Source organism: Struthio camelus, chromosome Z (genome assembly GCF_040807025.1).
Source record: "Struthio camelus isolate bStrCam1 chromosome Z, bStrCam1.hap1, whole genome shotgun sequence".
NCBI lineage: Eukaryota > Metazoa > Chordata > Aves > Struthioniformes > Struthionidae > Struthio > Struthio camelus.
The window spans coordinates 73,302,535-73,326,531 of NC_090982.1; the positions used below are offsets into that span (position 1 = coordinate 73,302,535).

The 23,997-nt window shown below is 36.4% G+C and overlaps 1 protein-coding gene across 1 annotated transcript in view; it reads left to right on the plus strand.

The window, feature by feature from the left end:
- Positions 1–23,997, plus strand: part of LOC138060928 (tetratricopeptide repeat protein 33-like) — a 42,614-nt gene that overhangs the window by 14,869 nt on the left and 3,748 nt on the right. The window contains exons 3-4 of the mRNA XM_068927028.1: positions 8,862–8,943; positions 16,397–16,528. Coding sequence (XP_068783129.1) covers positions 8,862–8,943; positions 16,397–16,528 — 214 coding nt within the window. The remainder of the gene's footprint in view (positions 1–8,861; positions 8,944–16,396; positions 16,529–23,997) is intronic.

The window sequence follows — 23,997 nt, forward strand, 5'->3', positions numbered from 1 at the left end:
GAAATTATGGCAAAGAGCTAAGACTTTTATATTGAGGACAGAATTGAATGAATGTAGTTTCAGAAATGATTTCTTTTAGTAGCTCATTTCTTTTGTGGACTTGAAAGTGAGAAGGAATCCCGAGGCATACCAGAAAAAACGTGTTAGAAGTGCTGGTCATATACAGACTGGAAGAAACAAATACTAAAATTAAAATCATAAATATAAATAAAATGAAAATATTTTGCAGAATCAATTTCTGTCATAAAACATGAGCATGTTTCAGTTAAATAACCAGAACAAACAACTATTGCATGCAGCATTGTATCAGCATGGGAGGGAGCTATTTAACCTGGGTCTTTCTAGGTAGCTTAAAATTTTTCAAAATATTTTAACTGGTCGTGAGGGTGCCCAGTTTACTAAATTTGTCATAATCTGATAATAGGTGTGCAAAGATATTGAAGTTTAAATATTGAGCAAAACTGGAAAAAGGCAAGGTGAGACAGTTCAAGTTTAAAATTAAGACATATCATTGACATTTTTAGAGTTTGTAGATGGTAACTTTCATGCAGGAAAAGCATTTGTAGAGATGTTAAGACATCTCTGAGTCAGATTTAATTGTGTTTATCTAATCAGTGAGATCAATCTAATGTTTAAAGAGAAGGTAGTTGGGGATATATGTTAAAGGGCATATATTTGTAGTTGAGACATCAGTCCTTACTTCAGGTGCAGCTTTGATGGCTTCGGATTTTCTTTTTTAGAAGAATGGAAGGGATCTTCTGGAGCCCAAATTTACTGCTGCTGTGGATTATCTGAAGAAACGAGGGTCTGTTGCCCTGTCTCCTTTCGTAAAAGTGTGTTATAAGTCCACAGGCAGTTTAATGGAAAGGGAGCGCTTCCAGAACTGAAAAGTACTCTTTGTAAATCTGCCTCTCTAGGAAGAACGTGGGTTTGGGTCATAAAAGCAGAGAAAGAGAAAGAGTTAGTTTTAAGTTAAAATTCAGAATCATAGGGTACTGTGAACTATAAATGGCTTATTTGTTCCTGTCCAGTTACCAATGTAAATAAAACATATGAACTGTTAATTGTGTTGACCCTTTTGTGCTTTGATTTTCTTCTTTTGCTGTGCTGTGAGAGAAATAGATGGCGATAGTTCAAATAGTTCTTGTTGTTATTCCTAGTCGTTAGGCAGTATTGTGTATATGCAAAGTCGTACTGCAGTCAGTGTATCAATCTAATTCTATCTTTTGACTTCCGTATGAGACTGCTCGTCAGTAGAAACAGTGTGTTGTAAGTTGTGTTAATTAGCTCTGTGTCTTGGCAATTGGAGCACAAACGTGAACGTGCCTCTGCTGCCCCTTTAAGAACGTTTTTACCGAATGCCGCCTCCACAGCTCGCCGTTCCTGCCATCTCGCTCCTTGCCACCACAGGACGAGCGAGCGTCGTGACTCGCAGGCGAGCTCTCTCGTGGTTTGGAATCGTCCGATGCGTTTCTTCGCTTCCGGATGATTCTGGATCCAGTTCCCACCTGTATATGGCCTTTATCATGTGTGTTTTGTCCTTGTACGTAAATCGATTTGTTACTTATTACATGTCTGCATTTCACTTCCTTCAGTATGACGTTTTTGTTTGTTAGTGTATGGACTAGTATTTTATAGTTGTTTAACATCAATACTGTCTAATCATTTGAGCTACGTGAGGTCTGGAGTAACTGCTTACTTGATTGATTGGTTCTTTCATAAGTGATAAATTGTAATTGCCCTTTATAAATCTCAAAATGCCATAGAGAATTACATGTTTCCTGTGTCTTTATCTCTTTCTCTCTCTTTTTTTAAATAGACCTCATATCCTTGTTACTGTGTGATGTCAAAACTGGCAAACATTATAAAGAGGCCAGAAGTAACAATGGGAAAGAAAATGAAGGGGAATTATATTATTTAATACAAGTAGCAATAGTATATCATCTAGAGGAAATGCAACTACCCAGAATAGAATGTGAACAGACTAAAACTGTTGCTTTTTGTGTATCATCTCTCTGCGAACATCAAGCCCTCCTAATACTATCCTACCCTTGAGCATCGTTCATTTTTTGGCAGCAAGTCGCCCTAATAGAGGGGAAGAAAGACTGCTAGGTAAATGCCAGAAGCTCGCTTTCGTGGTGCTCTGGATGGTTCTTGACTTCCTGTCTTAGTTCCCATGAGTCATTTGTGGCATCCAATAAGACTGTGACATGAGGTGAGACAGAGCTTTCAGCCATTTCTGGACAAATACTTAAAAAGTTGAAAGGCTAAAATTCCTGTTCAGTTAAGAAGAAAACAAAAGGTAGCCTTTGTTCTGCCCGTATTACTGTGTTTCTGAAGGATATCTGGTGTTTCTTCAGAATTATTTATTCAGAATCCAACCCCAAAATTGCTTCAAATACAGCACCACAATTCATGTCTTCTACATTATTCTTCCCATTATTTTCATAGAAGTATGGTTGAAGCTATTTTGAGAAACTGAAACTTTGCATTTAAGGCTCCATTTTTAGTAATAAAAAAAATACTACTTTATTACCTAGCACGGACTTTGGACTCAAGATATCTGCAAAATATTTTCTCTTTGGGCATTTGAAATACAATATCTATTGCAATATCTGATACGTGTTTTATATTGCCGTTTTCATCTAAGGATACTAAAGTAATGAACTGATTTTACTGAAACTAACAGTTCTTGTCTGAAGCTTGTAAGATTACTATTGTCTATTCTTATTCCTTCAATAATGCAACTGCAGATTCAAGAGTAATAAAATTTGCATTTCTGTTCTTGATTTAAATTTCCATGGGTAAACCTCAATTTTGTTCCTATTTGTCATTGCTTATTGCAGCTTCCTACAGAGGTGTCGCCCATTAAATGACATTTGATTTTAATCTTTATATATAACAACACCATATAACTTCATATAATATTTACAATATTTGTGTCTTTACAATATTTGTGTCTTTACAATATTTGTGTCTTTACAATATTTGTGTCTTTACAATATTTGTGTCTTTACAATATTTGTGTCTTTACAATATTTATATAATATTAAATGCAAGGCTGATATTTGGCAAAATACATGACTATAGAGGTTTACAGAGTGGACTCTAAACCCTGTAAAGGGTTCCTTAGGTGTTTTCTTGTTTATCTGTCATCGTATTTGCCATCTGACATAAAACAGTATTTTCAAATGCTTTAGTTTATGTGAGTTACATGTATGTATTTCATGTTTATTCTTTCTAATGCTCTAAGAGGAACACAGTCTATGCAACATATTAAACATGCATGAGAATATTCATGTCTTGCATGAGAATATTTCTCAGTGGTATGGAAGGTCTTGACAATTTTTTGTTCTTAACTACTCTAATATGCTTTTCAGTGTATGAGTAGAATTATTTCCTCCGTATCAAAAACTTTTATTAATAACATTACTTTATAAAATTGGGCTCCCGTCAAACATTGGAGATCAGATTTTGAACCATGTTTGTTATTTTATCCAGAAGCTTCCAATTAAATACATTTTTATGGAAAATATGAATTTGGCTTAATGATCTTATTTGAGAGTTCAAGAGATGCTGTTTTCCCAGAAGTGTTGTTGAAAAAGTGAATTGTAAGCATGAAATGTTTCATACATTTAGCAAGCTCTATTAAAATCTGCCAAGTCTGTATAGCTCCCAGATGGTTAGTAACATGTCTGAAGAAAGCAGTTTCCCCACTTTAGGGGACCTCTGAGATTTCATATCCAGTTAAATAAAAATTGCCAAGTTCCATCAAATCTTGTACTCTGAAACCATCCCAGATGTATCCAGTTTTAAATTTACTTTTTTTGGGCATTTTGATAGGGAAGATAAGATGATAATTATGTTCTGACTACATCACTATAATCTTTTTGAGTGTACAATTTTACTGAAGTGTCACTGTGAGCAGATAAAAGTATGCCTTGTCTTTGTACTCAAATAATAATTAATACTTCAAAATATGGTATAAAGTATTTTTAAAAACAAAATTTCTTATTGTTTGTGTTTAGATGTTTAGTTACATAAAACTATATACAATGTACACAAATTGTCTGAAATATAAAAATATAATATTGTATATACAATTTTACCTTTTCTCAAAATAAATATGAATTGGATATTCTATAAAATCAAAATATGCCTGTTTTTAACATCCTGTGACTTCCTTATGGTAATATTAGATATGTTTTTATAGTATTCCTATACAACATCAAAAATTAAGGAAGCCTTGGTGATTGTCTAGTCAAAGCAGGGTCAACACTGAATTCGGACCAGGTTACTTAAGGCTGTGTCCAGTTGTGTCTCGAGAGCCTCCAAGGATGGAGATTACATACCTCTGCTGGGCAACCTGCTCCGATGCTCGATGATTGTCCTAGTGAAAAGTTGTTATTGTTGTTTTTTCTTTTTTCCCCTGTATCCATTCAGAACCTCCTCTTTCAATTTCTGACCACTATTTCTTTTCCTCCTGCTGCATGCCTCAGTAAGGAGCCTTGCTCTGTTGTCTTGGTAGCCTCTTAGGTACTGGAAGGCTCCTATTAGGTTTCCCCCCCTATATTGTATAACAGAGCTTTGATAAAATATACATCCTGAAAGCCTGAGTAACAGATTTTATAAATTCTTACCTCTTACTAAGAGGAGGGAAGAGAGCCTTTTGCTTCATGTCGTCTTGTTTGGTTGTTCCTGAAGGCCGAGTTCAACATAGGAGCTCTGAATTCTGATTTGCTCTTCCTCTGTGCCCTAAACAAGCCTGAGAATGACTAGCAGCTGGGATGGTGTGTTATTTTAATAGAACTGGCTAGACTCTTTGGGGGGACTGAACTTGCATGCCACTCACTGTCTGGTACAGCAGCTGACAAAGGCAATGGGCTTCTGAATTCTGCTACTTAAGACAAAAAGCTCTCAGAGATGGAAATTCTGTAACTCCTAGCCTTTCCTTTTCCTCTTGCGTATTGTTGTTACCAATTTTTAGGGTTCGTGTATCACCAGGTGGAGGGAGTTCATCTTTTACTTTTGTTGATTGAAAGTGAATGAATGATGAACTATGTAATTTCCTTTGCATAAAACACTTATTTTGAAGAAATGCAGTCATGTTTCCATGATTTTGTCTGTCGAGGAACCACATACTTCTCAGGACAGTATCTGAGTCAGCACTTATTCTTGCATTGTTAGAACTAGTTTACAGACATTGTATTCTGTAATTGCATTGCTGGCGTTCTAGTACAGAACAGTTGTAAGCAGTTCTTAGGCTGGAAAACGTATATCTTGTTTCCTGTAAGTAAATGTACGTGGAGTATGATTTTAGAATTGGTGAAACTGCAAAAGACAGGACTGTAAAGGACCTCCAGAAGGCACACAGTGCATTCTTAAAACAACAGCTTACAAACAGATAAGCTGTTTACTTGTCTAATACACACAGAAAGACTTATGTCAAGCCAGAACATAGCCAAGGGCCATACTTTACTGTGTCCTTCTGTCTCTGATAATCACAAAATCACTGATGTTGAAAGGGACTTTGGAGATCATCGAGTGCCCCTCCCTCCCCTGCTCAGAGCAGGGTCAACTGCAGCAAGTTGCTCAGGACGTTGTCCAGTTGGGTTGTGAACATCTCCAGAGACGGAGACAGCAAAACCTTGCTCGGGCAACCTGCTTCCGTGCTTGCTCACCCTCACCATAAAAAAGTTCCTTCATGTCCCATGAAAGGGACCCTCTTGCGTTTCATTTTGTGCCCCTGTTTGCCTCTTGTCCTGTTAGTAGGCACCGCTGAGAAGAGTCTGGCTCTGCTGTCTGTACTCCCTCCCCTCCGGTCTTTATACACAGTAATAAGATCTTCCCCCGAGCCTTTTCTTCGCTCAGGCTAAACAGTGCCAGCTCTCTCAGCTTCTCCTCCTGTGGGAGATGCTCCAATCCCTTAATCATCTCTGCGGCCCTTCGCTGGACTCGCTCCAGCACGCCTGTGTCTCGTGCTGGGTAGCCCGGAACGGGATGCGGTCCCGCAGACGCCACCTCACCAGGGCCGAGTCGAGAGGAAGGATCATTGCCCTCAGCCTGCTGGGGACGGGTTCCCTAACGCGGTCCGGGATGCCGTCGGCCGCCTTTGTTGCACGGGCGCCCTGCTGTCTCCTGCTCAACCTGTTGTCCGCGCGCCGGGAGCCCAAGTCCTTTTCTGCAAAGCTACTTTCCAGCCAGTCAGCCCCGAGCTTGTACCGCTACACGGGGTTATTGGCCCCTCTGATCAACACTGGAGGCTTCTGAAAGTCTAAAAAGCTATCGCTAGTGACTAGATTTGGGATTTTTGACTCTCCTCCTTGTTTCTGATGGAAGTTAGTGCTGATAAAGACTCGGCCTTTTGCCAGCCTGACAGGCTAGTTCTTGCAGCTCAGCTGATGCATATGAACCAGTTACGGGCTGGTAACTTAATTCTGTGTGTGACCTTATTTACTTTTTTAGAAAAGAATTGGGAATAGCAAGTGGAGTAGTCATTCAGCTTCTATAACTATATTAATTGAACCCAAAGCAGATATAATATTTTTTTGAATTTATATTTTTTAAAAATTAGTTCTCCTTGCTTTCAATGGTAAAGGTTCCTTATAGTTCAGTTCCATCAGATGCTGAGACTTGAAATTGCTTTATTTTAGTGACACTACTCCTGTTTTAGCCTACTTTTTATTTCAGCCAAGGTTTATGATTTTCACGAAACATTTACTGGAATATTGACTTAACAACTGTATCTTAACGTCCCTGGACAGCATTCTCAGTAGGACATCTGATACTTAATGCAGTATATAATCTTTCTCCTCGAAGGAATGAGGTAGAAAATCTTTTGATTAAAGAAATAGCTTTACAGAAGAAAGGAGCCTTTTCTTAAGTTGTGTGTCACTGGAGCACACAGCATGGCTCAATTTCTTTTAATAAGAACAGTATCCTATTTGTTTCCTGGAACAGCAATGGAAACTTGTTTCCCCTGCATATTTGTAAAAATTGAACAGTCCTATCAGACTTTCTTCTTGTGGGAATATATGCACTGAAAAAATAAATGTTTCACTGCAGTGGGGATATATCCATACTGTAAACCTTCAGTAAACCTTCTTTCTGAAGTTCAGCGGTCAAACTGAGTGTTCTGCTAACACGTTACTGTTCACTCTTTTGTTCGTGTATATGGTAGCAGTTGTTGGATCACTGAGTGCCCTGTTCATACACAAAATATACACATAGCACAGCTTTTTTTTGAATGCACCACTTTTTCCTTTGCCTGTCTGTCTTCTGTTGGCAGACCCTGGACAAATTTGCAGGAAAACCCGGCAGGATTTGAGAACGTGTGCCTACTTGGTGCTCCTTCAGAGGTAGCATGTTCTTCCTATAGCTTTTATCATATTCAGACTTACATTTTGGGGGAATTCAAAATAGAGGCTCTCTAAATGTGACTTTGATCTTGCTGCCTTTCTGTTCCGTAGTGCCACTATGTAATTCCTTCCTTCATGGTTATTGATGTCATTACTGTTTGCTCTGTTTTCCAGACTCTTCTGTTTCTAAACATCTTGGCTACATTAGCAGTATTTCAGCTTACTGTGTGGCCAAGACATCGTCTGAGTTGAGGGCTTCCCACAATCATGCAATCCTTTTGGCTAATAAAGTATTTTTGTGCTATGTATGTGCTAGGTTCTGGACAAAACTATAATCTTTTACTAAAAAAGTCCTCATTAACTAAAGAACTAGAACAACGCTTATGCTGATAACGTGTATAAAATGTGATATTTCTTGTAGCCTGAACACCTACACATGGGGAATGAACGGAGACTACAAATGCACAGCTAGTAGCTAAATTTTTAGGAAATGTGAAAATGCATTGAAATGTCCCTTTGTTTGACTTGAATTCTAACCATATTTATCAGATAGTCTTTAGCCAGTTATTAATACCTGAAGCGTTTAAGGAGAGCTAGAATTTGGTTGCATTGCTTTTTCAATATATTCTCTTGTTTCCATTCAATTCAGAACTTCTTGAAGTCTTCATGTACTGGTCTAAAAAATTCTGAGGTGCAAAGTATGCCAGAAGACTAGAAAATGGGGGAAGAGAAAGAAGGGAGGAGAGAAATAGACTGTATAAGTGTGTATGAAAATTATTTTAGTTTTATTTATATTATTAAAATTGCCATGTGTATGTATATCTGTTTATCTAAAGAGTAATAGCTTTCATATCTTGGCAGTAGAATTAATAGAAATAATGAGTTCCTATCCAAAATTTCATAATAAAGACGGATTTTGTAACAGAGGATTCATGGAACTGGTGGATCTCCATATTCCTGGTAGTATCCTTATTGCTCATCTGAAGCTTTTTTTAAGGCTGCACTTCTGCAACTGTTTGCTCCTGCACTTTGCTGCAACTGTGCAGCAAATTATGCTGCTGGAATTCTCTACTGACTTATTGATTTTTGGTCAAATAATTTTTTCTGTTTCTTAGGGGAGGGAAGCCTATTTCTAAGCTACTGTATATCTTCCTAAAGTTGAATGATTTAATGATCTTAAGTATACCTGTTTACTTTGAATTTTCTTGTTATTTTTTATACCTGAGTTACTAAATTTCTTTATTTTAGTGGATTGCAATAGAAAAATGCAGGAGGGTGACTTCAGTTTTAGCACCTTTTTAAGCTAGAAAAAAATTTTAAATTATGACTATCAAGGCATATGAAGTTCAAAGTACTTTTTTTTTTTTTTTAGAAAAATAGTAGATTTTAATGAGATGCTGTGGCCCTTTAATTAGGACAATGCCAGGATCTAAATCAATAAAAATACCTAGTATAAGTCCCCTTTTAACATGTAGTGAGATTGTAATATTATTTTAACTACAGGTACCGGGAAGCTATTCACAAATGGGATGAAGCACTTCAGTTAACTCCAGAGGATGCTACACTTTATGAGATGAAATCACAGGTAAATTATGACAATTATTTATCAGTTTTGAAATTCAAAAATAAAACATTGTGGTTGTAAGCAGATACCATTTAATAACATGTGATTGCATAAACTACAGCATAACTAATTTAGGGTTCCCATTTCTTCTCAGCCCAAAAGGGTCTTTTTTCACGGGTAGTGGAAATATGCTGCTATCTTAGCCAATCACACACAAAAAACCCTTTTCTTACATTGTGATATCCTAATTCATGCCCTAGCAAAAGCAGCTGAAATATTTAAAAAATATATTAGGCAGAGGAAGAAGAGAATGTTACTCTTGACAGATGAGCATATTTGGCTCTACCATTAAAAATCTATCAGCTCTTTTTTCTAAAGCATTGACCTAATACCATCACCATGAAGTAAGGATGCTATATAAAAAGACATGGTCAAGTTTGTGTCTGCATTCGGTCTTACATAGATAAATTAGTCCTGGAAAAGAACATTAAATAGATACATGTGTCTCAGTTCCTGAAGTCTTTATCTTGCATCTGTTTTAATGAAAGAAGTGTGTAGCCATCAATGCCTCACTAAAATTTTAAGATCATCTATAAATCTGTAATTTTAGTGTATCTTTCTGTGCGACTTGGATGGAAAAAGCCAGGCCCCATTTTTTTTTTGCTTAGGTCAGGAAGTTTTTGTCTTCCTCTATTTGCCAAGGTACAAAAATATAATTTTTCCATATTAAACAAGAATGCTGTTATTCTGCAAAAATAATTTGGACTGAAGATGAGAATAAGAAGTGTATGGCTTCAGATTTCTCATCCCATTTTGCTTTTCATTTAAAGCTGCCCTTTTTATTTCAGTTGCTAAAAACTTTCGTCGCTCATCTTCCCCATCACAGGATTTTCTCGGCTTTATTAAACTGTATTTCTTCTTTTAGGAATATGACAGCTTCTCTCTGTCTTAGTCTATATAAATGGAAGCAGAGAACACTTGCCAAGCTGCTGAAATGTCACCTATATTTTAATATTTGTGTTTGCAGGGAGTATCAGTAGCACAGCAGATGAGAGGGAGACAAGGAGCAGCAGTGTTAAATACATCTTCATGTTTGCAGAGCTTATTCTAAGAGGAAGGGATAGGGCTTATTTCCTTAGGTTAACTCCTTGGTTCCCTTTTTGGAAATTTAAAAAACCTTTCTTCCTGCAAATGTGCCACAGTGTAAGCACATTAAAGGTCTCTGTGAGAGAGACTTTTTTGTTGTTTCAGAGAAAACCATGAGAGCTGTTTCTTCTTCACTCAAGTTTTTTGGATTCCTTAAATAATGTTTAATCTCTGGTTTTTTATCAATTGACATATGTGATGACAAAGGCAGAGAACAGTTAAGTAAGGAAAGGCTATTTCAAAAATGAGTCTTTTTCAGTCTGCTAGTAAAATTCAAGTGGAAGAATTACTTTAAGGTAGCTACTCAAAGTATAGCTGAAAAATACATTGGTGAAAGCTAGGAGAAGGAAAAGAGAAAGTAAAACCAGTAATTTAATAAATGTACAATTTTTAGGAGGTTTGCTGTATTCTTTAATTCTAACATCTGTTACGGTAATCTGTTTCTGGTATTTAAATAACCAGATTTTGTTGCTTTCTTTTTTATTCCCCAAGCCCTTTGCTGAAGATGGGATGACTCTGTTACTTTTTGCTTGGATATTACCATGTCTTCTCCTCTCACCTCTGAACTGAGGAAAGCTTGATTCTGTAAAATAATTGAATAATCACAAGCTGCTTTCAGTGCAGTAGTGCTAAAGGAGAGTTTTGTTCTTTATTGCTATGGAAGGTTTAGAACTGGATTTTGAATTTGGTTTGACAAATATTTTATAGCTTAAACAGATTTTTCTTCCTCGGTTATTTTGGAGAAGTATATTGATTTGTTGGATTATTATGTTAACATATCACATGCATATAAGGGATCCAGTTAGACTGTGTTAGGAAAAACTCGGGGGGCAGGAGGGGTAGAGCTGCTTTCTGAATTAATTGAAATGGTTCAGTAATTCTAATGGTCTTGATAATAAGATTCAGTACTCATTTTTACTTGAAACCACTGAATATTTCTGGTAATATTCACTCATAATTTCTTTCTTTATATGATTATGAAAAGGGGACATTTCCCCTCTAACTCCAGTTTCCCACCAGGCTAGATTTGGAGTCCTTTATTTCTTCCAACCTTCTAAAAAAATGAATTTATTTAAAATTTGATGTAGTGTCTTGTATGCGTGTTGTTCAAACCTTGGGGAAAGTTATGCAGGGGTACTTGCTGTTAACTCAGGCACACTTTAGGATGAGATTTACGTGGTATTTAGCATGTCCAAATATGCATATTAGCATTTACAAATCACCTGTATGATGTAGGTGCGTGACTCCTATGGATTTGACAGTTCTCTGGTGCTAAAACTTCTTAAACATACTTGTAAACCTCCACTGAACTTTTATTCGTATTTGGACACCTTTACATGAGAACATCAATACTAGATGAAGTGAAAGGTCCTCTAGGCTAGTATCCTGACAACTCCCGGCAATGGATGCCTGGCAAAGAGTTATACAAGCAGTACACTCTTCCAGCCTCCAACAAGCAGTAGTTCTGGGACGTTTTTGTGCTTAGAAGCTCTTGAAAGATTTCTCTTCAATGAATTTGTCTAGTTGCTTTCTGAACTCCTATAAACTTTTAGCATTCTCAGAGTTATGCAGCAAGGAGTTCCAAATTTTAATTATGCATTGTTTGAAGAATCACTGCCTTTTGTCAGTTTTGAACTTTACGTTTGCTAGATTCACTTTATGATCCTTATTCTTTTATTGGAAGAGACAATAATATGATTCTGCTTGAAATATCAGTTCCAAGTTGCTGGAAAGGTTGCTAATTTGTGCATTTAATTTTTAAATCCACTACTAAAGAAATTTCTTTAAGATGTGAAAACACTGTTGGTCCTTAGTTTTTTAACTGTAGATTAAGTGCAGAAATCTTGTTTGAATAAAGCAGAACAGCCAGCAGGATTTCTTCTAGTTTGAAGGAAAAAAAAAATAACCACTCTTGAACCATTCTTTTAAGTGCTGTGATGCTGACTTTATACAGGGTGTTTTTCAAATAACCTTTTTTCTACAGGTTTTGGGGATTTTTTTGTCTTAGAAGCTGTAGAAAAGAACAGTTATGCTCAATGGAACAAATTGAGTAGTTCTTTTGGACTAGTTCTTTTTTTATTATGGTTATGCGATCTTATGTGAATGCAACAATTCATGTACAGACAAAGCTCTCCAAAAGAGAGATTAAATATGACAATTAAATATATTCACAGTGGAAAGAATAGGAGAATATGGAATTGTATTTGTTTATATTTGTTTACCAGGGTCCATACTATGGTGCAGTAACTTATGTAAGCAGATGCTTAGTATAACATCGCTAAGTTGGTGCTGCAGCTGCAATACCTAATACTTAAGTGTGATTACTACTTGACACCCCAGGTTCATCATTCAGCCTAATGGTACCATTAGAGAATAATGAAAACAGAATGATTAAAGGAATGCAGGGCTTTGCTTCCAACATGCCTTTGCTTTTTTCCTGAAGAAGGGAGCACTGCTGGACAGTTGCACTCTTTCTCCTTGGTTTCACTTTCTGATATCACATAATACTCACGTACTCAAGTACGTTTATAAAGTTTCTTAAATCTTTTTAAGAAAACCCGTATTTTACACTTTAAAGTGGCAGCATCTCTATAGTACACATGAATAGCTATTACAAATGTTATTTGTGGTATGACTTACGCTTACTGGAAACTGGTCAACATAATGCTGTGTAATTTGATACTTTTCTGCTTTTAAAGGGAGTGATGTGAGCTGTAAAAATTCATTTTTGCCAAAATAGGAATATGCAATTCATCCCAAAAATATTATGGTTGATATTTAAATGATATTGTTTTACAGCTGAGTATGTTGTTCCAATCCACCATACCAGCACAAATGCTAAAGCTGCTATTGTGTTGCTTCATGAGAAAGTCTGGGTAGCTCCAAATTTTGGAAGAACAGCCATACGCTGATTCAGCCAAGGCTTGACCAGTATTGGCCCTATGCAAGTCTGCCTGTCTTGGTATGCAAGACATATGGTATAGGATGTGACTCATATTAAGAATGTCTTAGCACTACATGCAGAGATTCTTTATGGTCTATATTAATTTTCTCTCAGTGAGGAAAAGTCTCCCTGTAAAGTCGTTTCTTTTGAGAATTAGCACTGGATGGAATGTTATGCATGAGTGTGAAAATCTGTGTATCCTGTTAGGTTTATTAAAATAATTTTATGTTAGATTACTTAGCAGCTTCCTAGTTCATCAGTATTTACTGTCGCAGCAAAGTAATATATTTTAAATACCCTGTTGTTTAATACATAGCTCAAATAAATATGCTGTCTAATGACACAGTAGGAATCTGTAAATATTTATGGAAAGAACTTAAAGATACATATTTTAACAGATGTTTCATTTTGTAGGACAATGTCCTCCAGCGTTTCTGAAGAGCGGAAATAGTGTTTAAAGTTCCCAATATTCAGTGACTGGTGCTGTAAGTGTGTTTCCAGAAAATCATATGGGAACTGTGGAATTGCTCAACTTTATCTTGGTTCAAAACTCATAAAAGTTGATGAGTTTCTTTCCATTGCTGTCAGCTACTCTTTGATCCATTTGAAAACAGATAACTCTGGTATGTGGAGAGGTTAGGGTGCACATAGGGTGTTTTCCTTCGAGTACAAGTTGTTTCAGTTTATATACTCGATATTCCTTTACCAACTTAAACTGTTCCCTTGTTACAAGAATATTAAATGGCAAGTAAATGTTTATACAAGCAGGTTTTTCTGTGTTTTTGTAAGAGTTCTTTTGGAAAAGACCCACAACCTTAGTGTGAATTTCAGCATTAGTTAAATAGTATCTTATATACTCAAAATAGTGTGTGAAGATCATCTGTATTATGCATTCTCTAAGACTGCTTGAAATTCATTGCAGGCTAAGTGTTGTAGGCATTGACTGGATTATTTTATTGCTCTTTTGAGCAAAGAGGGAGGAGGAGTTTTGGAGGATATTTATGAATTTGGGTCTTTGTAACAGGACCACCTAGGACTCTTTGGAGGGGGGGCAGGGGATAGAGAGAGTGCAGCAGGCAGGAGAGATCAAGCGGCCCACGCTCATTACATAACAGTGTATGTGTTACAAACTCACTTAGGGCTCTTGGGATTTCGGGACTCTGCTGTGCTACATCACTCCTGAGAATTTACCTGGTTAATGTTGGTTATCAAGTGACACTTGTCCCTAAAGATCTCAGATAACACATTCTCAAACGCTTTATGCAACTAAATGGTGGTATCCCTGTTATTCTTATTTGGTGGGTCTTCACCTGAAAATGTAATTGTAGGAAAATTAGTGCCTATTAGTAAGTTTATTCTTCTATTATAACTAGCAACTATAGTTGTGTCCTTATATTAGTAACTGAAGAGAGTACCTGTGCTGGACAAAGTGCATATACATTCAAATTTGTATTTGTTTGAGTGTACCTTGAGAAGTTGATGTTGTAGTTGTTAGTTGCACAGTGTTTACCACAGCGACCTGCAAAAGTACTTTTAGAGCAGCTGTCTAAATAAGTATGCACAACTGTCATAAATGGATCGAATTGGAATAATTCACCTCTACTACTGAAGTCACAGTTCAGTAAACAATATAGTGAAATGTCATTAAAAAAACAAAAAAAATTGTAAATACTTATGTAGATTTTTTAGTATTATACTGCACTGGAAAACATTGGTAGAAGATACAGAATGCTCTTTGAGACACATTAGAATATTAAGGTGAGTATGTACTTGGATGGTTTTCTCTTACGACAAAAAGCATATGAAGGCATGAATGTAAAAATCACGTCATAGGTGCAGATCACGTGACTATCCACTAGTGACAATTTGATGGTTCAATTCATAGTTCTGCTGCAGATGAAACTACACACAGAAATGCAATTAAACTTCAGGTTTTGGAAAAATACATAGTATTTGTTGCAGACTTTACTCAAAAAGCACAGCTGTTGAGAACTGTTGTGTTGAGAACTGTTGTAAAAAAGAAAAAGACGAAGGGAATGGCATGGCATACAGCTATGGGGTGACTTTTTTTTTTTTAAGCAACTTAATAAATTCCACTGTACAACCTATCAAATGGAATTAAGGAGAGACCCGAATGACTAGCCTCTAGAAAAATTTAGTCATTAAAATGCTATGAGTATGGATCCAAAGTGCTTATTGGAAGCTATGCTTGCTGTCTTTCTGGGTGCGGGGTTACTTTCTGCAGTAAAGCTGTCTAGTTCTTTTACTGCATTATCCCAGTGTTGCGCAAGTACTTTGTGGTAATTAATCACATTTGAATCTTCCTCCCCTCTACACTCATATTTATGTATTTAATATATTTTAGGACAGTAAGGTTAAGTAAATGCCTTTTAGACTTCAGCAGTTATCCTAATCTGCTCTGATAGTGTTCATCATGATTGCAGGTCAGTTGGGAAGAAAGTGGTTTCCCACACATGAGTCTTACTCCTGTGGTTGACATTTTCATCATACAATTGGAATGCAGTTGTAGTTTGTTTCTTGCACTGGTATCTATCACCATAGCATGTGGGTGTCTGAAATCATGATCTCAGTGTGATGCAGGTCTTCAGGTAATGTGCCAATTTCATGGAGGTCTTGGAAAATAGTACGAGCTTTGAGTCGCGTTATGTGTCTTTAACTATGATTTATAGGCCTAGTTTTGGAAATCCAACGTGAGGATAGCATACTTTGGTAACAGGCTTCCACCTACCTGTACTGCTGAATAAAAGGTTTCCACATTTGAAACCACTTTTTTATATTTATGTAGCTAATTTCATGTCTAAATAAAGCATTCTGCAGTAGCAAAGCCTACTTTCCAAATATAACAATCATTGTCAAGGGTTGTTTCCATGCTGAATTACAGGGATTGTTTCCGTTATTATATCATGTGCACTACAACTGTATTTGGTAGATTTCAATCTTCTGTTAAAAACAAAAAATAAAACCTAGGAGTTATATGAAAAAAATACTTCCTTAGTTATTCTGTTTGATTCTTAATTTGCTTGTCCTTCAGTGTAATACGGTAGTTCTGTTACTCTTGCATAGTGTGAGGTTTGGAGGGAGGGAGAAGGACGCTTTCAGAAGCAATTCATCTCCTAGGCATTGCCTAAATAGATTAGATGAATCATCCTTTAGTATACCGATTTCTCTCTACGGGCTGTGGAGCAACTCTAGGTGACTATCTTAAAGTAGACAACTAAATTATAAATGACTAAAAGCTAGGTGAGATGAGTCTGGTCCTTATTTACTGACACTGTACTGGTTGCCTCGGTAATCTCAGAGAACTTAATTCTGTTTTCAGCTCTGCTTATTCTTGTTCCTCTTATTCTTATGTCTTTGTCATAGGTCCTGATGTCTTTGCATGAAATGTTCCCAGCAGTGCATGCGGCAGAAATGGCTGTCCAGAGAAATCCACGTTCCTGGGATGCCTGGCAGACTTTGGGACGTGCCCAGCTTGGATTAGGAGAAATAGCACTGGTAGGAAAATGGACAAAGGCTACTAAAACTGTAAACCACACCCTCTGAATTGTGTGTGAGAATGAAAGTACAGAAATATCAAAGTAGTTTAATATGCTTACATAGCCTCAGTGTAGGCAAGGAAAAAGGTTCTTGTTGTATATCTCCCATATACTTTGTTTCTCACAAATGCTTCCTGTGTGATTTTGTTGCTGGACTTACGGAAAATCTGCCTAGCGCAAAGCCATTTTTGTCATATGCTGTATTTACATAATCATTTTATGCAACAGAATGATTGTGTTGATGCAGCTTCATAAACTGCATCCTGGGTGGATATATTGCTGTTCACTGTGATTTAAAATGGAAGGTACTGTGAAGTCTGAGTTGATATTCAGGCTCAGTTTTATACAGCAATGCTAAAAGAATTCTAGTACCTTGTTTTCCCTGTCTTTTGCTCTCCTGCTTCAGGTCCAGCAAATCACACTTTCTCATTTGTGCTTGCTTCTGACTCCCTGATCTCATGTAGTGGATGAAGTTTTCTCTTACTAGTAAAAGAGCAAAAAGGCTGTGCAAGAGTTGGAGTGCATCTTCCGTCTAGCTGCGGCTCTGTGCTGTGGCACCATCTCTGCTACATTATGTAATGCGAAAGGAGACCCTTCCTCATATCACTCAGGGTCTAGGCACCTGTAAATAATATAATGTAAATAATGTAAGTATATATAATAGCTTTCTGCTAGTTAGTATGGAAACACAGTGAGTGAAACTTTTCAATTAAGACACATATGTACAAGTCCATTAGAAAAATAACTCATAAGCTCTTAAATAATAAAACCCATATTTTTTTCTACTTTTAATATAAGTAGCTGTGGACTGTTTAGATACAAATATATAATTCTATCATTAATTTAGAGTATTTCTGGAAACTTAAAATGCTTGGACTGAAAATTTTCAATAAAATGATTTTTGAGTGAGACCAACAGCATGCAGAAACAATTTCTTTTTCAAATGAAGTATTGAGTATTGAGAAACAAAACATGAGAGTAACATCACACAGAAGTTGTGTTGCAGATGTGCAGAGTACTACTTTATGTTGTTCTGGCACCATAATATGAAATATTTAATATAAATCCATACATAGCTGGATTATGGCACATTAAATAACAGGTGACATTCCATAGCTTTTGCCACATAGAAGGTAAGAGTAGAAGGTCATAACAGTCCTGTCTGGTCTGTAATCTATAAATCTTTTTTAAAGTAAGTGCCTGAAATTGCCTCTGTAAATTGTATCCGAGATTTTAAATGCATTAGTTCTCAGGAAGCTGAAGGCTATGTTTGCTGCAGGAATCTCAGGTCATTGATGCTAGTTATCCTACAATAAATGCTACAGTTACAGTAATGAAAATTAGATACTGAGGTATTTTTACCAGTTAGTAAAGTTATACCACCAGGCCTGCTTACCAGGTCATTTACACTGTCTACATCACACCAATGGGAATGCATCTCTGGACATAATAGTGCTGGGGACCCTATGTCCCCATTATTTGCATTTTGTTTTACTTTAAACTAGCTCTATTGCTTAGAGTGCTTCAGGTGCTCTCTTGGAATGCGCTGTTGAGTTGAACTGGAAAGGAGTACGGTTTATTACAAACCAAATTGGAGATTTGCATCAAAATACATTCTTCATCTAACAAAATGCTACTATAGATGGAACTGCGGTTATGTTGTTTTGACCCTTACTGTCCCTGAAGAGTGAGTTGTCACTGTGTAGTTTGCCCTCTAAATGTTTATGTCTCTCAATTGTCTGAGTAGGGAACCCTGGGCGAGTAAGCTTCTGTTGGCATCTCCAGTGCTTTAACAGTAGATGTTTCTTCTACTTTGCCTGTCTGTGCCTTCAGGACATACCAAACTCTCTTTTGATGAAGGTGTTCTCACCTGCAAAGAATAACTTTGGGAGTTATTCTAAACAGCAGATAATGTTCACCGTTTCTTTTTAAACTGTTCCGTGACTGTTAGGCAATCTTAAAAGGTTAAGATTAGAGGAGTCTTGAAAAGTTAAATGATTTCATAAATATTGAACTTATTGACCAAGTTCTTAAAGTCATTATTAAACTTTTCTCATTAGCCTTTTATTACTATGGTTTCCTGCATTACAATTTTTACAAAGAAAAGTTAATAAAGCATAAATACCAAGTTTTTCTCTAATGTTTGAGATTTGGGAATTGCCACCTTTCTCAAGAGTAGCTTCTTCTGTTTCTTTATTTCAGTTCCTGTATGTCTCTTTCTTCATTACCCACATCCTGCTAAGTGGTCTGTTGAAATTTTTTACTGCTTCACAATGAACAATCACTTTTCTTAGTAAAAAACGATTTACTGTATTTTCATTTCAAGCTCCCTCTGCCTAAAATACAGGTTCCAAAGAAATCTAATCTATATTATATAGAGTATATAGTATATCAGTTTATTGCCAAAGAAAGAATTCCCTTATTCTATTTTTGGGCAACTTGGGACCGAAGCAGAGTGAGAGATATTAGCCTCTTTTTCTTTAACTTTTGGAAAAGCTGTTTGCTATTGCTTTTTCTGAATTTAGTGAAGGAGCTAAGTCAATTCTAGTGCTTAAAAACAGGAATTTCTGCATGTATGTGCATTTGGTAAGAGGCAGTAATTCCACAGAGTTCACCCCATTGTGGACTGGGGTCTTGATGTAAAATCTGTGATATTTCAGATTACAAGGTTAACTGTGTGGATGCATAAATATGAACATATTGTGCATCCTTTCTCCCTGTTATTTTGAAAAATGTGGTTTGCTGTATTATTAAGTAGTTAGTGGTGAATTTTAGCGTGTTACAGGCGTGGTATTGAATTTTGTAAAAGAAAAGTTTTGAGAATGTGAATCCTCAGATCAACCCTTTGCTGTTATTTCACTTCAAAGAAATGGAGCATCAGCTCTTTTATGTAAAGATGGGAGTTATGTACTAGCAAAGAGGAATTACTGCATTTTATTTGAATCCATATTTCAGCTATCAGCCACAGATATTGGCTGTACACAAAGCTGTGATCGATATTAGACAATTACTGTGTGATATTTTATATATTACTCTTATAAACTTCTAATTCTGGATTTGAGAGGATTTTCAAAATGAAAATAATTTAAGTGTGTAGAGACACAAAGTTTTTTTACTCAAAAGGAATGTAAAGCATTGCATGGCTTGCAGTCTTTAACTTCAGAGTAGATGGCTTTCTGTCGAAAAGCAATCAAGTCTGTGCTTCAGATTGTGTTCTTGCCAACTTGAGGGGATAACTCAGTGTTTTTTTATAGACTTGTATGAGATTAAAATATGTAAGTAAACTCCTGCAATAATCTTCCTTCTAAGGACAACACAATGTGAGTTATTTTATAGTCAATTATTTAAGCCCAGTGATGGAGTGTTTATTATTATGTTAATATAGCAGGTGCTTGCATGCATAATTGAAAATAAAGAGGCAATTCCATTTTAAAAATAGCTATGTGTTTATAGTTCTGGTCTAGAATTTTTTATTACTTAGTTTATAGTTATTGTTTCACACTAAATCGTACTGTTTTTCTTACCAGGTTTTGATAAAAGACATTTTTTCTATTTGTTTATAAAAAATATGTCAAACGATCCTACTTAGTAGTACTAGAGCTAGCTTTACTCAGAGCTATCCAATTTTTTTATTTTCAGTCAACAAATAAGCGCAAGCAGAATTTGAAAATTTTAAAAGCTCTTAGGGATACAGTTCTAGCAGAGCTAATAGCATTCTTGAGAAACTAGCTGACGCTTATTCTTTCAATTGCTTAGAACTTTTGAGGCTCTAATCATGCCGATGATATCCTCCTAACATCTAGACTTTGTAATTAAGTGTTAGCTGAATGAGATCCAGCGTTCATGACAAACAGTGATGGGGGAGGTTGTTTTACCATTACTTTAAAAATCCTTGTAATAATTCAGCAGTATAATTTAGTAATAGGGAAGTAAACATCTTTCATCCTCCTTGGTATTTAGTGACTTATGAATTGAGAGCAGATATATCGCTTCAGGCTTTATTTTGCTGGGCTAAATATGTCAAGTTCTACAGTGTGCTAGATCTTCTGTTCCCTTGGTCGAGGTGGAGTACATTTATGCGTGTAGTAGAGCATAGCATATAGTTCTCCAAGTTCTGAGCCAGCCTAAAGTAGTTACTTCTACAGAGCATCCGGCAATGCCTTGTAGAGACGCTCACTGAAGTATGAAGACAGACAGGCAACAAGCACTGTGGTGAAAGAAAGCTCCAGGCAGGAATGAGTTGGTGCAAAAGGAGACCTGGGAAACGGGAGCACATCACTGGAGCAGAAGAGTAGAAAGAGTAGGTAGCAACTTCTGTGCCTTTGTCAAAAGAAGAGGAAGAAGGAAATTACAGGAGCAAGGAATAAGCAGCTTGAAAAGAAACTTAAAGTGGCTGTTAGATAAATGATCTGAAGCTCTCATTTGTACTGAGGTGTATGTCCAGGGCCGAGGACACTAAGGAGAATTTTTCTGTCTGTTATCACCGGCCGCTATGCTTACTCTCATCTCATGCTTCCAGGTTGAGACAAGCCAGACCCACGTCCTCTGGCCTCTTGTGTCAGCCGTCGCACACTGCGATGATGGGAAGCGGGAGGATGCGTGCTGAGTCACTCAGTGGGGATGATGCATCCTAATCCAGTCAGTGTAAATTCTCTGCGGTGGAAAGTGTTCAGCATAGGAGAATTAAGTTGCCATCATCTCACAGACTTCTACCAAATATGTGGGAAACAAGATTTTTTTTATAGGTTTATAACTTGACCAAATTCCAATAGGTTTAATGGAAAAATCTCATCTCTCACATCTGGAAAATGTCCTACTGTATTTCAGGTCATTTCTCCATTGTGTGAAAATAGCAGCACTTAGAATAGACTTGCGCGCTGCAAGACAATAAGAGTCACCTCATTCTTGAGGGTGGAAGAATTTTTTGGATGAAAAAGAAATTTTCAGTGAATGATTTTTTTGTTTTTTTGAAGAGAAGAGAAAGAAGCTGAAATCTTGTATAGAAAAGTTTAGCCTGTTTAAGTAGATAAATAAGCATATTTACCATACAGGCCAAACTACATAAACTTTTAAACTAAAGTGAGAATATCTGAAAGAATTTTTTTTTTAAAGAGGAGATGTAATGAGGAACTTGGCCAATGTCTTTAAACATATTAAAGGTTTCTGCAAGAATTAGTGGGTTATTCATATTCATTGTGAGTAGTACAAGAAGTAACAGGCTTAAATTGAGGCAAAATATGTTGGATATTGCAAAAAAAATTTTATCTGTAAGGATTATTAAATGATTAACTATAGGTATATGTAAATCCCCATTGTTGGACGACCTTTAAAGCAGGTCTGATAGACAGCTATCAGATATAATATAAAGGCCTAAAATAAGCCTTAGGGCAGATGTGAATTACATAAAGTCTTGAGATGCTCCCTAACCCTTTTTCAGGGGAAAGGGTCACTGTATGGTGACAATTCCTAGCTCTGTGTATAAATAATACATGATAAAAACAGTCGTCTGATCAAAACTAACCTTTACTTTGAGGAGATTGCAAATCAACAGAGGAGATCCTGGTCATGAGACAAATTAAAGAGGATGATTGTTTCCTATGGAAATACCCAGTAGTGAGATGAACTGTAAAGTATTTTGAACATATGAAGCCTTCAAATATTTAACTCGGAAAGCAAGAATGTATTGCAGTCTTTCGCCCTGTAGATGTAAAAGCAAAAGCATGAGTGCCTACTGATTTAAAATCTCATAGTCCTTAGACTCCGAGATGACAGTTGCCCGTTGAAATGGGGCTTGAAATATCTAGTGTATCCAGTGCCATAACACTTTCCTATAATGCCAGATAGGCAACTGGAGTAAGATGAAGAGATAAAGAGATTCCCCTGCTGGTGCAGACATGAAGTAAAAGTAGCTCTTGAATTGACCCATGTGAGTGGGTTTAGTACAGTGATAGGGTCCTGAAAAATTAGCTTTTAGCAGTACTCTGTAATGATTAAAATTATAAACTGGATGAAAAATAGGAATATAAATCACTTCTTTACCTTTTATCTGGCATGTTCCAGATGGATGGTTAGATCAGATAGTAAATTAAGAGCTATCTATGTCAGTTAGGTGTGAGTGCACTTCTGGATTTTCAGTTCTTTTGTCAGAATAGAAATTAATAACTGGAAGCAGTTGCAGTGGTATCATGAAATACTCCAAATTTTTGACAGTTCTCCATTTTTCAGTACTGCACTGGTGCTTTAAGGCTTATGCCTCTAATCTTTTGCACCTCTTAAAATGTGTTTACACCTTTCTGTAATAATGTCACATGCAAAATCTTTTCCCAAGTAGACTTACAGTGATGATTGTTAAATGCTGTATCCATATGAACTGTCAAGGCAGCTTCTCAGTTTATTAGATAAAGCATTACTGTTTGTGAATCTTTGCCTTATTTTAATCTATATTTGATTACTTTGTTTGGCGTTGCTTAGTGTGCAGACAAGTTTTAAGTGGGAGGCCTCTTCCCTGGAAAGCTTAAAAGCGGATGGTGTTTGTTTATATTTTGTGTTCACAAAAAAAAAAAAAAAAGACAAAAGAGAGCACTTAGTGTTTACTTCTAACTCATCTGTCCCTTGAAATTAAAAGCCAGCAAAGTTGAAAAAAAACAGTTTTGCAAGAATTAAACTGTACTCTTCCTTATGTCTTAAGTCTAGCAAGCTCCTACACTTCAGACCTGCCTGTAAGCCAACAGCAAAGGATTTTTTTTTTTTCCCCTGGAAGTGAATGGCTGTCATTTATGACAGCAGTAATACTGATAGCATATCAGCATTTCTTAAAAGAAATCAGAGATCTGTATGTCTTGTCTGCTGTGCTAAGTTCAGTTCATGTAATACAGAGTTCACATACTGCTTTGTGGTAGGAGAAACATTCATTGGCAGTTTCTGTTGTACTGCTTTTTGAAATTAATCTGCATGCTTTGAGTATTTATAAATTACAGAAGAATATGGCATTCAGTGGTTGTGCATATGTCTTTAAGTCTTTATATGCAAGTTATGAAAAAACTTATATGAAAATCTTAACTATGATCCAGCAGTATCATCACTGGTTTTCTACCCCACAGGAAGAATTGGTCACTCAGATGGCCACTTTCATAACTGACTAGAAATTGTAAATATGAAAAATATACATGTGTGTTTGTACATGTATAAGTTAGAGTAGATAGTCAGTGTTGACCTTCTCACTGTTAATATAACTAAAAATCCAATATAGCAGTAAGTTTTGGTCTAGCATTCTTCCAATGTTATCTTATTACTGCTGAATGCCATGCTTGCTTCATTAGATTTTTTTTTTTTTTAGCTTTAACAACTTCTGGGTTGAGTATTTGTATTTGTGGGACGTTTTTGTTCCAACTCATCTAAATTGGGAGGAGAAAGAGTCTCAACTATAAT